The sequence below is a fragment of the Acipenser ruthenus genome, chromosome 29 (assembly GCF_902713425.1).
Source record: "Acipenser ruthenus chromosome 29, fAciRut3.2 maternal haplotype, whole genome shotgun sequence".
Lineage (NCBI taxonomy): Eukaryota > Metazoa > Chordata > Actinopteri > Acipenseriformes > Acipenseridae > Acipenser > Acipenser ruthenus.
The window spans coordinates 2,791,832-2,807,904 of NC_081217.1; the positions used below are offsets into that span (position 1 = coordinate 2,791,832).

The following is a 16,073-nucleotide window of genomic DNA, read 5'->3' on the forward strand; positions in this document are numbered from 1 at the left end:
TGGAATCCAAATAATTTTATTTAAAAAAAAAAAGAAATGTTGAAAAAACTGAAAAAAAAAAAAAAAAAAAGGATGCCACACCCCAGTCCTCTTGTGAGTAGAAAGCCCCTCCCCTAGAGACTGCCAGCATTGCCCCACCCTGGTCCTAGTGCAAGCGGAAACAGTTTCTCTTGTATATACATATTAAGGCAGGTCTTCTGAATTCAAGTAGACCTCCTGGTGTCCAACAACAGAGATGAAACAGCTGGTAAAATCTAAAGACAAAAGTAAAAGTTGATCAAATTAATATTACTGTTATAAATATATTTTTTAAATTGGTTAAATGTTGGCTTCTTGAATAAGTAGAAGTGTCAATGGTTGTCACATTCCATCTCATCTTACATTGAAACAAAATCTATGTTTTGCAGGGTAATCAATGAAGCTCTCACCATTTCTTGTTCCTGGGTTTCAGTTCCTCTGCTGCATTGCGAAGGAAGATATAGTTCTTTTTCTGTGGATTGTAGTACTCATGTCCCTGGATTCAAACACAATTAGCTATAGGTTAGTATTTCTTCTCTCCTACCTTTTAACTCCTTCAGATTAAAATGTATCATCTGATTGTAAATTTATACACGCAATAAGTCTAAAGTTTTAAAAAGCTACATTTGTACCACACTCATATTACTTACAGTTACTGCGCTCTCAATATATTGCTACTGGTGGTATATTGATGGTCTGGAAACCACACAGAGAGAATCAGTAGTTCAAAGGTCCAATGAGACAGTCCTTACCTTTGACCAGTCATAGCTGGAGGCGTAGGCAAAGATGTTTCCGTTGCTGTTGAAGCAGCAGGCTGTGATTGGCTGGTCCAGCTGCTCAGAGGTTTTCAGTTTGGTGCGCGCGTCTTTGTCCCAGAAACTAAACCGTCCGTCAGAGCCCACCGTAGCCAGAGTCCCGTGGACCGGGTGGAAGGAGATTGCGTTAACCTGTGAAGAGACAACATATGTTACGCTCCCACTACAGAAAAGAACCCATGCCGCATTCCCAGATGAGGAAAATCTCAGCTCTAAATAATCCTGCACCACCTCTACTGGCACACTGCTTCCCCACCCAATAAGTTGCAATTCAGTTCAAACCACCATTTCATGGTATTGCACTTTCTCTGTGGTGCAGGCTGCAGTTTTACTCACAGCGTAAATATCCTGTGGTGCCGAGGTGTTGGTTCCATTGGATCTGTGGCACTTGAAGGTGAAGTTATCCTTAGCTCTGTAAATCAGAGGAAGAATCATCAAGATGTTTCCATCAGCAACAACAACAAAAACTGACCTTCATGTTGCCCTTTTAGTATTTTCAATAGACATCGATCAAGCCTTGCAGTTCTATTTGTTTTATTTTAAAGCACGTGCTTGCATGCAGAAGGACAGCCCCTGCAAGAACTGAATTTGTTGCAGAAGAGTTGATAAACTGTGGGATACGTACGGGTTGGGTGGGTTGATATAGTGAATAGCAACCCTCCCTTCAATGCTCCCCAGGGCGAACCCTGTCGGTTTGTTCTGCTTGTCCTTAAAGATGGCAATGCATCGATGCTAGAGAGAGCAGGAAGAAAAGACAGATGAGAATGAACAAGTAGCCCAGAAAACTGAATGGAAGTATAGTCCCAATCCCCGATTAAAGTGTGAATACATTTCCGATGGCAGTTACCTGGTGTTTCAGGGGAGAATCTATCCTGCGAAACTCTGAGGGCTGGTTCTCTAGCTGGTAGATAATCAGCCCCCGTTCTGCACTGGCGACAACTGCCATGGGGTACACCTGCAGGAGACACGCTCAGGGTTTACTCAATTCAAATCACACACTCCCCCTATGTGAGCCCAACCATCACAGTATGAGGAAGCGCTACCATTCTACTGTTCCTGTAAGTACTCTCATCAACCACCTCCCACCGGACTCAGTTCCAATTTCACAGCAGACAGCAGCCCCAGAATAATGCTACACAGGATTTATTCTTCATTACTCACCACATCAGCACAGTAGGACCTTTCTGGCAGTTGAAGAGACATCATTGGGTTTGGGGAACGCGTGTCCCAGAACTAAAAGGATAATGATTTCCATCATATATACTGTGTGTGTGTGTATATAAATTGCACATACTAAAAGGGAGTGCTTGGCTTCAGTAACCACACCCTCCTCCCCCCCAAAAAGCCAAACAAACAAACAAACAAACACCACTCAATGCACTGTGCCCGTTTAAAATGAAGTATAAACTCTCCAATACCTTCAAAGTCTTGTCCCAGCTTCCTGTCATGACACAGCTATAGTTTGGAGCTTTTATCCAGTGAATACTCCTAATAGGTGCATCATGCTGAAATGAGAAAACAGTAAGCCACTGTGCACACCGGGACTTGAAATACATATTTTTACGCAGTACAAGCTCTGAACTCTTACCTGGGCTATCTGCATTGCCTGGTTGCTGTTAAGATCCCACACTTTAGCAGTTTTGTCACATGATGCTGTAAAAACTTTGCTTCCATCCTGCAATTCAGAAAATAAGGCACTTTATTAACACTTAAAAACACTGGCAGATAATTGGTGCATTATTGTCCTATAGCTTAAAGGGCATAAAACACTATGATATACGAATACAGGAGTTGCAGAAGCTAAAGATAAAAAAAAAGAAAAAAAATGTGTACGTACGTCACTCCAACAGACATCCAGCACCGGCCCTGTGTGCATCTGCTGTGCCTTGGGGACAGTCTGCCCACTATCCTGTACCTCCCAACAACGCACCTATCCAAGGCAGAGAGGAGTCACGGGAAATGATGCAAAGATCACTGACAATTCACACACAGACTCACACATTTCCTCTCCTTCCAGATCACTCCTACACCCACACAAAACCTGCTACACACTCTCAACTTACATCATTGGCCCAGGACCCCCCAATCAGGAAGTTCCCTGTCATGGCTGGGGGGCTGAAGGCCAGACAGCTGATACTGTCATCAGGGGGAGATGTCACCTCAAAATCCTGCAAGAACCGAAAACTACATATTAACATTGCATTGCAGATATTTTACAAAAACACAAGTTCATTCAGTTAGTGAAACTGAAGTAGAGCTTAGTCAGTTATTTGTAAACATTTGACACAACATAACTGATTCCACTATAAAACAAGCCTGTGTTTGCTGTCTCTCTTTGGAACCCTGTATACATTAGCTGACAAAGGTACTGCACCTTCATTGGATTGTGGTTATCTGTGGTGGTGTTTCCAAACATGCTGGTGCCTCCTGATCCAAAGCCGGTATTTGTCCCAAACATACTCATCCTAGTTCTGCAGGGAGACAGCAGGTTTGTCACGGGGATGCATTACTGACCCTCAGTTAGAAGTTATATTTCGCTTTTCAGTAAAAATCTCTAAAGCACAATGTGAATTATTATATCTAACCAGAGAAGCAAATAGCCACATAGCAATGTAAAAATTGGCAAAGCCCACAGAACAGCAATGAGCAGTCCCACTCGCTCTGCAATTTAAATAGGCTATCGTATATTCTATTAATAAGGATGGTTTTAATTTCCAAACTTTCTCCATTACCATAAGCCCATTAGTCGGTTTCTGGCATATATTATGAAAATCAAACACTAAACTTTTACATTTTTACAGTCTATGTAATTATTTTTCACTACCACTGAATTGTGTTTTATTTTTTTACCGATAACTTTATAGACACAAATTGAAAACGTTACAATGCATCTTATAAATATACGAACGCCTTCACATTTACTAACAGCCCAGTACCTACAGCACCCGATACGTGATATAATCCCGTATTTACTCACATTGTCTGCGATTCGGTGCTGGACTGGTCCAGGGAGAGGGGAATGTGCTATAGCGCCGAAACTCCCTTCACTGCATCAGCGCGCCTTGATGAGGTCACACGTTCCTTCTACGGGAAGCTCAGCCGTACAAACTTCTACAGCTAGTAGACTCCGTAAGATTTAGCATAGTACTTGTTGATTATGGGTTTACCTTTCCGATCGTGTAATGACAGATACATTTGTCATGCTTGTTCGTTTCTGTACAATTCCCAGAGGGTCCTTACATTTACGGGAATAGCCATTTTAGCAGGAGGTGTTGCTAGTCAATAATTAAAGCGAGAAATTCGTTTCCACACACACACACACACAAGCTGCTCAGTTACGCATTTTCTTTCCAGATCCGATTTATTTAACAGTGTTTGTTATCTGAACATTAGCCCCACAAACAAGATTACAAGTAACAGTACATTTTTGCAACATAGTACCGGTATGTGTATTTTAAATAATTTGAACTGTGAAAATAAATAGCTTTTATTAAGTTTGCCATGCTTATCCATTCAGATCCTTGGGTAATCCCAAACAGTCCAGATTTCTGTACACGTTGTAGTCTAATGTGTATCGAACAATCTCTTTAGCTACAGACAATATCATAGGGCAAGACTGTGAAACGAGAATGAAGAATTACTAACTCCACATCCACCAACATCAACGTCACCATCAGGCTGAATTCTCTAAACTCCCATTGTAGCTAAACAAAACATAAGGGGAATTCTATATCAACTGGTACTGTGGAGGTGACCAACTGGGATTTGACTGAAAAAAAAAAATCATAGTGATTGAGTCTGTATGTAACCATATACAGTACCCTATACACATTGCAGCAAGCTGTGAAACAATACGACTGTGCTTTATCAGTCCAGCAGAGGGCAGACAGAGATCATATCCACCCTCCAAATTGCAGTTTATTAGGCAGGTACACTCGTGTGAGGTAGTCTGGGGCTAAGGCTGTCAGAGACTGGAGCTCAGCCTTCATGTTACATTTCACCATGATCTCCATCTGCAAAACAAAACGAGACAAAAAATATCAAAGCTGCCATTATTGCTTTTAATCACAGACAATTGGGTTTGTTTGGCTTGACTATAAAAGAAAAAAAATAATATTATTAGACACATTTGAAACTGAAGAAGCAGATTTTCATCTGTAGTATCATTGTTTGCATTAAGGTTTTCGACTTGTTGAAATGACTTCCATAGATCAAACTTTTATTGACATACTTCTTTGTTCCAGAGCGGCTGGCAAGACATGTAAGGTCTCTTTTGGAGGCTGTTGAGTTTGCTGAGGTCCCTTTTTGTGAGTGGGATTAAGACTTCCTTAGGAACATTCAGTCTAGAACAGAGAAGATCATGCTCTTATTAGTATTCTTGTAGATATGTCTACTGGGAAAACCTACAGGCATGCAACACTGTCAACCTCCCACCTTCCATGAGAACTAAGGTTAGAATAATGTTTGTGTTCTGTGCGCTCTACATACAACGATTCTTATTTAAATAGTGATCTAGCTAACCTCTTCATGTCTGACGGAAGAAGGCCCAGCCACATCACAGCAGGCACAGTCAGACTGCGTGTGTCGAATGACATGGACTGCCAAGAAAAAATGTATTGACAAAAGAGTACTTTAAAAAATACAACCGCATCATTTTTTTTTTAAATAGCAGTGGTGAAGAATATCCGTGGCTCCTTCACCATCAGGTATGATTTCTTTAGTTACATTATAAAAAAAAAAAACTATGTATGATTTTTAAAAAATCAATTGGTTATTATGCTTACCATGGAGCCATACTTGTAAATGCACATGATTTCAATACCTTAAAAAGAAGGTTACAATTAGCACTGCGCAGGATCAGCTTCTATTCCCACTGCATTTAGTTTACCAGATCATTTCAGGCATGTCCAAATTGTAACATAAACAGTCATTAATCTTGGGCGAGAGTAAGGAGCAGGATAAGTACCATGTGGATCTGCATCGACCAGTGCAAATATTGGAATGTGAAGAGAATCCCACAGCTTCCTCACCATCAGCCTGGTGTTCAAATCTGGAACTCCTTTACCCTGCAAAACAAAGCCCTGAATAGAGTGTGGTGGAGGAGGAACCACTAGTTAAGTATGATTCATGTCTTCAAGACACACTGTGTTTACAGAGGTGGGTGAAATGCAGATGGTAGTGGGTTTGGCAGGCAGTGAGTACCAGTAGCCCTATAGTAAGTACTGATTACTGTAGTGACTTCTATTGTTTATAACACTGGATTAGCAAGGCTGACAGAGGCAGTGGCTTACTGTAATAATTATACATGGAGCCAGTTTTATACAAAACTCATCATCCAGCAGCCTCTGGAAAGTGGCATCCTTTTCCACAATCAGAAGAAACTGAGCCGCTGAGGAGACATCTTCACTGTTAAGGTACTGGGCAACATTGTGAACAGAAATGTCCTATTCTTATAACAGAGAAAATACAGTGCTGTTTACTGCAGAAAATAATATTACAAAATAATATTACATTTTATCATTTTTAAAAGTGGACAGTATTTAGATCCACCGTCGTTTAGATCAATTGAACAGACCTCAGTTTGTTTAATAAACAAGGTTAAAAGGATACACAAGAGACAGACTTATATAAAAGAAAAAAAAATCACAACTGAATGTGTTTAATTAAAGGATACTCTTTATTCCACAAATATTTGATGGTACCAGAACAGCCTAAACACAGAAACACATATTACAAAGCATCTGCAACATCCCATGAAAATCGTTACTGTGCAGAATTAAACCACAGAATGATCGCCTCATGAGACTATAATCTGAAATATGTGTATAGCTGAGATAGTGGTCGGGTCATTAAGTTGCGGTATTAATTCCTTCTTGTGCAATATCTGTGTTTGACAGTTAATTACATCACAGGTCGAAAGTGGAACTACTTAGTCTCACTCACTCACCGTTGAGTTGGCGGAACAGTTCACCCTTGTTCCATCTTCCTCAGTGTAACATAAATCACCTGCAATGAAACCTTTGGAGGTGGCAAGCTGGAAATACACAAAGAAAAAAAGCTCAAATATATATATTTTTATAATTCTAGTGAGCAACTCTAAATCAGGAGCCTTTGTAAGATGGTCTAAACTTCTAAAGGAAGCTTGCTTCCCCACTGATCAGAAGGTCACGTGTTTAAATCTTTCTTCAGGCCTGGTGCCTGCTTACTTTCCAAAGCGCCTCTACCTACCAAGTCTTCTCTACTTTTCACCCGCTCAATGGGAAACTTTCATTCACTCCTGTACAACACAGTATACAAAAAAAAAACATCTTTGAAAAGTGTCAATCTGTGTAGGTGACAGTAGCAGTGCTTACCACATGCAGGCTTCTTCGAGGGACCTTAAGCATACAGGAAATGTCAGTGACGATAAGGTCCAAAGTTCTCTGAGATCCAAAAAGCTGTGTGTCATTGTAATAGATGTCTCTGCAAACACAAGCATGCACTTTTTAAAGAGGTGTATCTAGAAAGCAGAAGAGTTCACTAATAATAATCACTGAGACATGCTTATTTATTTATTCTAGTCTGCTTTCAGGTAAAAACACTTCAAAACGGCACAACTTTAGGGCAGGTAGAATCACAATGTACTGTATAGCTGGTAATTACCTGAATGAACAGGGACAGGAGAGTTGGTGAATCTCATTAAAGTTGGTACAGCTAAATTATCAGGCAAACGTTATATGCGCAATACACAAATGTATTACCTTTTAGTGGCATATGTATTGCTTTGCACCAGTTTATAGATCATAGACAGCACCTTCAGGATTAAAGCTGTAAATGATAAAACAGATATCATACTTTCATTTTTCAGTGCTGTTCAGTCAGTACATATGTGTTCATGCTTCTCTGTGATACATTGCTTCCTTATACTCTAGCAAGTCTTCTACTACAGTATGCTTTACTATAATTTGCAACGCTCTCTATGCTTTTGACTACTATGTCTAATCATGGTCAGAAGGCCTTACCAAGTAGCGTTTACCTTTGTTATCGACAGGTAGGTAATGTTTTTATTGATTTACTGAGGTTTATTTATTTATTTTTAATGAGACAGTTCCCATTGAGATAGCAGACTCCAAACAGAAAGCAGACAGGTGTTTGAATTTCATAAGCAATAAAAGTCTTGGCATTAATGACAAGAAATCTTCTCCTTCAGCATATGTTTAACTGTGGGATTTTACAGGAAATGATCTTATATTAAAATCTGGACTTACAAAATCTTACAACAGATGTACAACAATCACTTCTAACTGTGCTGACAGTGCAATCTGGGGCCATCTGGAGGCCCACTGTGTCATCAAACCTGTGGTCAAAGGACAGAATTTAGTTAGAAAAGACTGCAGGATCCGATACCAAACAGTGACTTTTTGACAGGTCATTTATCATTTCTAGTAATAAACTGGCTCCATTTGTCAGTGTCCTTTTTTAAGTGTTTTTGCAAATGCGGAAATGGAGAAAACGCTGTTGCCAGCAGAACTAAACATTTCTATCTGTCATTGTATTCTCCGAGCATGAGTCCCAAAGATATGCTCATAAATAAATAAAAGGCTTGATTCAAGCTGCTTTTGATGTGTGTGTGTGTGGGGGGGAGGCTAACAGCTTCATTCTGTTCAAAACGTCAGAAGTTACACATGTTAAGGCAAGATTTATATAAAAGTGCTGAAAGCACTTTGTTTTGGGGAGATCAAAATGGCTCTCAGTCAGGAAGTTAGTTTAGCATCGGGGCTCAGGGGCATATGCAGCACTTCAATGAACTTCCATTTGAATTCCTACCAGTATTGTATGATATTGCTGCCAGTGACTGAATTCTCAACATATTTAGTCAGTCTTTCAACCAAAGTCTTTTTTTTTTTGTGGTTATTCCTTCGCCCCAAAATGTTACCATGCCAAATACTTTACAACTTATAAGACACTGATTATTAACTTGTTGGAAGGCAGCTTACTCTGGGTTCAAGACACAACCTGCATCTCTTATATTCATTTGGACTATGTAGGTGTTTATTCTTTAAATGTGTTTTTAGATTTTCAACAATATTTATTGTTTAATACAGCCAGATTTGCAGCTGTTTGGTGCTGAGGAAAAGAGTGGTGAAATTAAAATCAGGCTACAAAGTAAATCCTATATGGGAATGTCTATAGAAAATTCTGACTTATCTACTATCCCAGCCTCTTTAATATATTCTATAGAAACAAGTGCACAGATCTAGTGAACAGTTCCTGTAGACATTCCTGTTATTGCTGTTGATTGTTCTTAATAATAGCTGGATTGAGCTCTCTCTTTCCAAAGTCATTTCTGCAGTGATGAGAAGGCAACCTGATGTTTGACCACTGGGTCCTCTTATGGAAGCTGAGGGCTGGTGCTTTCCCCTGAGACAGCTGGAGTACGATATCCTGGATCACTTCTTCAATGGCTTTCAGGACATCCACCCTGAAAGCAAAAACAAATAAATACTTACAAGGATTATTACGTATCTTGCTAAAATGTGAACACAAGTTACATTTATGCTATGGGCCTAAATCAATTTTTAAAAAATGCTGCCAAAAGCGCTATTTCGTTGTGCTACTAAATACACAGTCGGTGTTACATATGTAAAGGTCTGTACGGTGATTTTCGGTATGTCCTCTCGCTAACCAAACGGTTTCGAGTAAATTATCTCCGTAGTAAGTACGACGTGTCTAAAAGACGGGTCCAGGTTGTAACTTTTTGAAGTTGTTAGTTTACTTTTTAACTACCGCCTCCGCTCCGTCCCCGCCAGGAGATGAACTCTGCCGCAGCGAGGCCTTTAACTTCTCCACAGCTGTCAACATTTCACACAAAAACCTTTCTGCTAACAAAAGATTATTCGATTCGACTATTTTGAGGGGGAAAAAATAAAAAATTTGTAAATTCAAACCGACGAGAAAGACCGCGTGACCATGGGAGGTAAAGAAGCCATCGCGGGGGCAGCAGGGGAACCTTGAAACAGACGGCCGTAGTTTTGTAATTTATTTTCTATTTTTATTCATGTGTTTAATTATTTGTTGTACATTTAAAATGGTATATAGATAGATAGATAGATAGATAGATAGATAGATAGATAGATAGATAGATAGACTGAATACGAATAGTTATCTCTCTTATTTATGAACGCTTTTATAAAGTACAGTAACCATAACATGTATTATATATCCGTTTTTTATGTAATAATTATGCAATTTAACTAATGTGTAGATGGCGCCATAACATTTTCATGTTGGTTTGGCTTCGAGCCTTTTTTTTTTTTTTTCTAAATGGTAAAAATTCTATTAATTTTACAAATGAATGCACAATAAATCACTTAGGGCATAATTCAAACGACCGTTTTTAAGCTTTGATCTGGATGTATTCATTCATCAGACTGTCCCGGATTGGGTTTCGGTTTCTTTAACCATGGCATAGAACAGTTTCTCAAATACCCAAATCAATCAAAATAAAAAGAGATCGTAAGTCACAAAATCATGAGAAATGAGAATGATCTCCGATTAATTAAAGGGTTTAAGTCTGGCAGCACATGCGTAAGCACTTATAAGAACTAAATATACAAAACTAGCGAGGAAATACTTAGCTGCTCCTTTCCGCTTCAGCCAAGTCTTTTCTTGCTAGTTTTACACCGGTACTATTGTTTTTTAGTGCTCATGTGGGCAGTGTGTCAGAAATGTTTGCATATACAGTCTGCTTGGTTATAGTAAACTAGTAAAGCGTATTTAAAACCATAAGTAGAGAACAGCAGTATAACACAATTACGTAATAGTACAGTACCGTACTACATTATTGTAAGGGTTGAGACCTGTTATTTTACAAAACTAGAACCAAACTATTAATACAATTCGCTAATATGGAAATTTCTCCTTTTAAAAAACAGGCGTTAATTACAAACTGGAGTAAACACTTTAAAAACCTGTCCAAACACAATGCTTCATACAACCCATAACCAGTACGATTCCAATGCTGGGACCAGTTGGCTATAGGAATCCTGTCGATTTTTTGTGGGCCTGCGTGTGTGTGCGTGCGTGCGCTTTACACTCATCTGGGCTCATTTATATTTAGCAAAGCATTCTATGTCACTCCTTCCTGCTTAATGCTCCGAACATTAAAAGGAAAGCTGAATGAAAGAAAAAAAAAGGAGCGTGTAATTAAAGAACCGATCAAAAGTTTAGGACTAAAAGAGAAACCGGGAGCCCAGACCGCAGAACAGGATGGAAGAGAGAAACGCCGAAGCAGCCTTGAGCTTGTGGCTTTGGGTCACTGCCACCTACAAATACTGTTTCTTTCCAACCAAAATAAATACAAAGCCAGTTGTAAGTGACTGTATTTCTTCCAGGAGCTAATGAGAAGTGAAGGGCTCCACAAATCGTGCTCTCTGTATTACCCTTTGTGGTGAGGCTAAGCAGAATAAAAAGCAGTGCCAGTTAGGTTTAGCCTTCTGTACTTCCTGCACTGGTGTGTCAGATAAAATAAAACAGATGAAACAACACTAAAAAAAGTGCAGATCACTGCGATTCAGATTCTTAGTGCACCACTGTGTATTGCAAGGTAACTGTGATGGTTATAGTATTAATTTACTGTGCTTTACCATGGTCAGATATTTTTTATCATGATTGATCATGATTCACCATGCCTGTCAGTGCTTTACCATGATTTGACCATGCTTTGATAAGGCATGTTGTGCATTCTGCTTTTCACAAATGATCATGACTATCGTAATATCAACATGTCAAAACATTTTGGATCTGTTGCCGCCTATTCCTGTAAACAAGAAGTTACGTTGCCTGCATTCATTGCAAGTGGAAATGGACCATTAGACTTCAATTAGCCTGTACTAAAAAAAATGCCAGGCTGTGTTTCAGGCAGCTCCCTGTGGAGGTCTTGTTAGCCCCGAGGCTCCTGGGCACTTAGCACCTCTTTGCTTCGGCCTGTCAGAGAGGGAGAGCTCCCGGGGGGCCCCATTAGCACCTCCCGAGGAACCCCTCCATACTTCATGACAACCGTGTTTGTTTTCAATGAAAAGCTGTGTGATGAAGAGCTTGGCATCAGTTCATTGTCAAAGCCGTTTCATAAGAAAGGGGATTAACTCCCATTAATTAAAGGGTTTAAGGCAGGCAATGGACCCCTGCTAGAACATGTAAGCACACTCGCGCACGTAGGGACCTGGTTTTGAGGTCCGTGCAAAGGCAAGCTCTGGGAGAGGAATTCAATCATGTTAACTGTGCAAATCCAACAAGACTTCTCGGAACAAGAACTAAGCTGCTTCTTTCAGTCATTCCAGGCTAGTTTCACAAGGTTAGGATAGTTTTATATGCCTTTGCACTTGCTTAAGAATAGGGGCCATACAGTACACTTCCCAAACTGAATCAATCCAATCCAATTACAAGCCTCTTCTAAACAATCCAGTGTTCTGGATTCAGACTCCAAAATGAATACGTATCTTATTGAGGGTCTGCGAAACCTTTACAAGATGCAGAATACCTGAACACAACTGAGTACAACCTCATAATGCAAGTTTGATTTTGCATGAAAAGAATCTAGTTTACACAGTATGGCACTGTCTCCAATGTTAAAGCTATGGGATATTTGGCAACGTTATGGTATTTTATAGTTTTTTATTATAATATGGGGTGGCCAACCAGATAGGTGCTTCAAAACGTGCCCTTTTGAGGTGTTATTATTTAATACAGAAAGAGAGAAATTCATGTTTTTGAGTGGGGGGTGTGGGGATAAGACTTTTTTCTGAAATGTCTCTTCGGTGCTGCTGGCTAGCGCAGACCCTTCTCAGATCTAAGTCTGTGCTAGAGAATGTGGGCTGTGTCATGGATACTGTGCTGGTACCCGCTGTAGGGAGGTATTTTGCAAAGTCAGGGCCCCTGCTGCTTTTGGATTTAGGAAAATGTTGGCAAGTCCGGTGATAGTGATAGGGCGGCAGACAGCTTGCATTAAACCACATGCCTCTCCCGCACGGTGTGCTCCCACTAGACCAGCGAGGGAGCGGGCTGGGAGGTGTCAGGAATGAGAGGGTGACTCCCGCAGGTGAGGGTGATTAGCTCCAGAGAGCTCCGAGAAGATGAAAAGGAAATCTGTCAGGTTAATCCCTGCAAATGGAAAACAGGAGAGCCTTCCCCCTGTACAGCGCACACCCCTTTTTGCTCTTGCAGCAACAAAGGGAAGAAGCCAGGGGATTGCAGAGAGGAGGTGATGATGGATCTGCGCTTTGGTTCTGAATGAAAGGGTTTGTAACAGGATAATGAGGTGAGGAGGTCAGGCAGAGTGCCCCCTGCTGTTTGGGGAAGAGTAGTGCAGAAGTAGTCATGCTCTCACTTAAGGGCTTTTCTGCAGCAAACTCTTTGACTACGACACACCCTTTTTCTCTACATTCCTACTACGCACTGTTGCTGCCTTCAGTGTTGCAGGTGTTTGATATTTACAGTATATTTTGTGCCAAAGCAATTGCACAACTCAACTTGCATTTGAGAACACCCTTATTTTTACCTTCTGAACAAAATGAGAGTGTGCTTCTGTGCAAACAAACTTCTCAAGTCTAGGGTCCCGCCACATCAGTAATAACAGTGGTTAAGAGGGCCTTGCATTTATTAAACATGTTGCAATGTAACATTCAGAGGACATGTGGACACAACAGTATCAAAGCAATACTGTTGAAGAAGGCCTGCATGGGAGATGTTATGTACCAGGGAAAATTCACTCTACCTAAATGTGCTTCTTATACTTCAGCTGATTTTCAATATAGGCTGTTTCTAGAAGAAAAACAAACCTCAGCTCCCAATCAATCAGCTTCACTGGCTTAGATAGTTAGAAATATCAGGTTTGAGCAACACTGAGTAAGTAGGATGAGAAAGAGGACACAGAAAAGAATTTGACCTTTGAGTCCTTGTTACTGCGTTTAAAGTTAGCAAGTTTTACTATACCCTCTGTAGAATCGCCTGAGGTCTCAGTACTCCAAACTTCAAAAGAGCCGGGTCACTGGCTTTTAAAAAAACACCGAAAATATAAATCTGACCTTTGCTTCGGTTTCTATTGTCCAGGTCACAGGTCACCAGCAATCTTTATGCGTGTATGACACTCAAGCTGTGCTGCTTGCTGTATACATCACAGGCTAATCCATGTGGAGTTGTTTGTATATGAGTTGAGACTTGCACAAGTTGACTCACACGATGACACCTGCAGGCTGTGGGCCAGTGTTTTGGCAGATAGGCGTGTGAAGGGAGCACATGCCCGTGTGTAATAGAGCGTGTTTCTAACACCATACGATAGGCGTGGGCAAGTGTCATTGTTCACCTTGCCAAATGTATCAAGGCAGTTAAACCAAAATGCAATTTGCTCCATATTTTGCACTATTTTTTGCACTTAAATTTTGAGTTGATTGTTACTACTTTATAACATTCCTGTTTGATCTTTTCCGTTCACATACCTTCATAAATCAGGGTGTTTTTAGCTAAAGGTTGCAAATGAGGCTCTGAAATGAAGCCTGTTTTTATATGTATTGTCTGTATATATTGCGGTGGAGTCTGTGTGGCGCGAGGGACCTGTGAGGGGAGTGCGTGGTTGTTGTGTTTTTGTGCGTGTAAATGCAGGACTAGGGGAGGAGATTGTGTGAGCTCACTGCCTCCTGCTCTGCTCTGGTGTGTGTGTGTGTGTGTGTGCGCGTGCGTGCGTGCATACATGCGTGCGTGTGTGTGTGTGTGTGTGTCTGTGTCTGTGTGTGTGTGTGTGTGTAAATGCAGGACTAGGAGAGGAGACTTCTGCTCTGCTTCCCCCGGTCAATGGTGTCTCAGTGTGGGGGCTGTTCAGCTCCTAACCGGTGCCTCTGTTTATAGAGCAGGTCATTAGGGGCAGTTTAGCCAGAACAAAAGGTGGCTTGTTCCCATTGTCCTGCCAGAAAAGTGACGTCCCTTTAATCCTTAACGACAAGCCTGAATCAGCCTGAAAAGACTGCTTCACTGGAGGAGGAGGGAGGAGGGAGGAGGGAGGAGGGAGGAGGGAGGGGGGCACATAAGGCTTTACTTTCCAGCGCTGAGCACAATCTTTTAAAAAAAAAAAAACAGTTGAAATCTTTCATTTAGAAACAACCGCAGCATAAACAGGCCCTGCCTTCGTTACAGGAAAGAGCTGTTTATACGGGCCACGTGAAAATCCACTGCGCTTCAAGGGAAGTAATACACTGGTCAAACAAAGGATATTAATTAAGATGCTTATTTCCCCTGGATCCTCCAGTGATTATAGTGGATGTTTATTTATCGTTCTGGTACTGCGTCTAAATAAATACAGTGGGGCTATGGAGAAGGAAACAATCACACAAACAAAAAGTTTGCTTCGATTAATGAAACAGTTTTATTTTTGCTTTGAAAGACATACTATGCAACGTATACCTGCAGATGTATCCAGGATAACCCCAGAGGCTAATGCAGTATCATTAGGATCCTTCCAGTAACATGTTCCCATAGCAGCCACACTGTGATGCTCCTTGCTCTCGTTCTGAGGAGCGTGGCACCACCCAGGGTTAATCTTCTTCCCGCTGCGCTGTTACATTGCTGCACCCAGCCCCTGCTTACCGCTGTGAATTAATGTTACTACTTCCTGCCTGTAGCAGCACTTTACATTTGCTCTTGGGGTTGTATCAAAGACGGGGCTGCATTGATTGAGCCGAGACTGCTCTCTGTCTTGTAGAAGCTCCTGTAAAGCATGCTGTGAGCCCCAGCCCCATCACTGGACGTTAGTTTACACTTCTTGGTTATGCTTTGCCTGTGTTTGTAAGTGGGTGGCAACACTGTGCTCGGAATACATCACTCTGTTTTTTGTACTATGTGCTGCACATGTATTACCTTCAGCCTTACCTTTGTCTGCGAGTGTTTTCTTCAATGCATTAAAGCAAGTTGATGATGCTATTTATTATGCTATTCACACACCTGCCCTTACAGTCACCAGTGGCTTTTAACTCTGCCATGGCCTCCAGCCACTCCGAGGAGGACCCAGGGAGCCCCTTGCCCACAATGAGACGTGCAGCTTGACTGAGCAGCGTTTCATCGTTCAGCAGAATGATGGATTAGAGGCTTATTGGGGCCTTTCCTGTTCCTGTTCCCAGATTGCTTCGGATCTTTCTGTAAATCCACTCAGAGTACAGCCTGTGCAGGTAAACGCCTGTAACCTTGCAAGTGCTGTGCTGTGAAGGGGGCAGGTTG

General features: G+C 41.1%; 2 protein-coding genes across 3 annotated transcripts; both read right to left on the reverse strand.

Moving 5' to 3' along the window:
- LOC117433378 (mRNA export factor) lies at positions 1-3,955 on the reverse strand. Of its 2 annotated transcripts, XM_034055579.3 has the most exons (13): positions 3,811-3,954; positions 3,208-3,304; positions 2,897-3,001; positions 2,671-2,763; positions 2,422-2,508; positions 2,252-2,338; positions 1,995-2,066; positions 1,681-1,788; positions 1,459-1,565; positions 1,170-1,245; positions 771-965; positions 429-514; positions 1-254 (listed from the first exon to the last, which is right to left on the reverse strand). In XM_034055579.3, coding segments are annotated over exons 2-13 (1,107 nt in total). In that variant the 5' UTR covers positions 3,298-3,304; positions 3,811-3,954; the 3' UTR covers positions 1-253. The 2 variants fall into 2 exon arrangements, with proteins under 2 accessions (XP_033911470.1, XP_033911462.1); XM_034055571.3 differs by lacking the exon at positions 1-254 and having other exon boundaries at positions 425-514; positions 3,811-3,955.
- Positions 3,956-4,135: 180 nt separating this feature from the next.
- LOC117425758 (meiotic recombination protein SPO11-like) lies at positions 4,136-9,830 on the reverse strand. The gene is made up of 13 exons (XM_034043004.3): positions 9,589-9,830; positions 9,181-9,294; positions 8,081-8,169; positions 7,574-7,640; positions 7,187-7,295; positions 6,781-6,867; positions 6,508-6,544; positions 6,125-6,234; positions 5,800-5,899; positions 5,618-5,655; positions 5,355-5,431; positions 5,065-5,176; positions 4,136-4,846 (listed from the first exon to the last, which is right to left on the reverse strand). The coding sequence occupies exons 1-13, from the start codon at positions 9,672-9,674 to the stop codon at positions 4,727-4,729; spliced, it is 1,146 nt and encodes a 381-aa protein (XP_033898895.2). The 5' UTR covers positions 9,675-9,830; the 3' UTR covers positions 4,136-4,726.
- Positions 9,831-16,073: the final 6,243 nt, after the last annotated feature.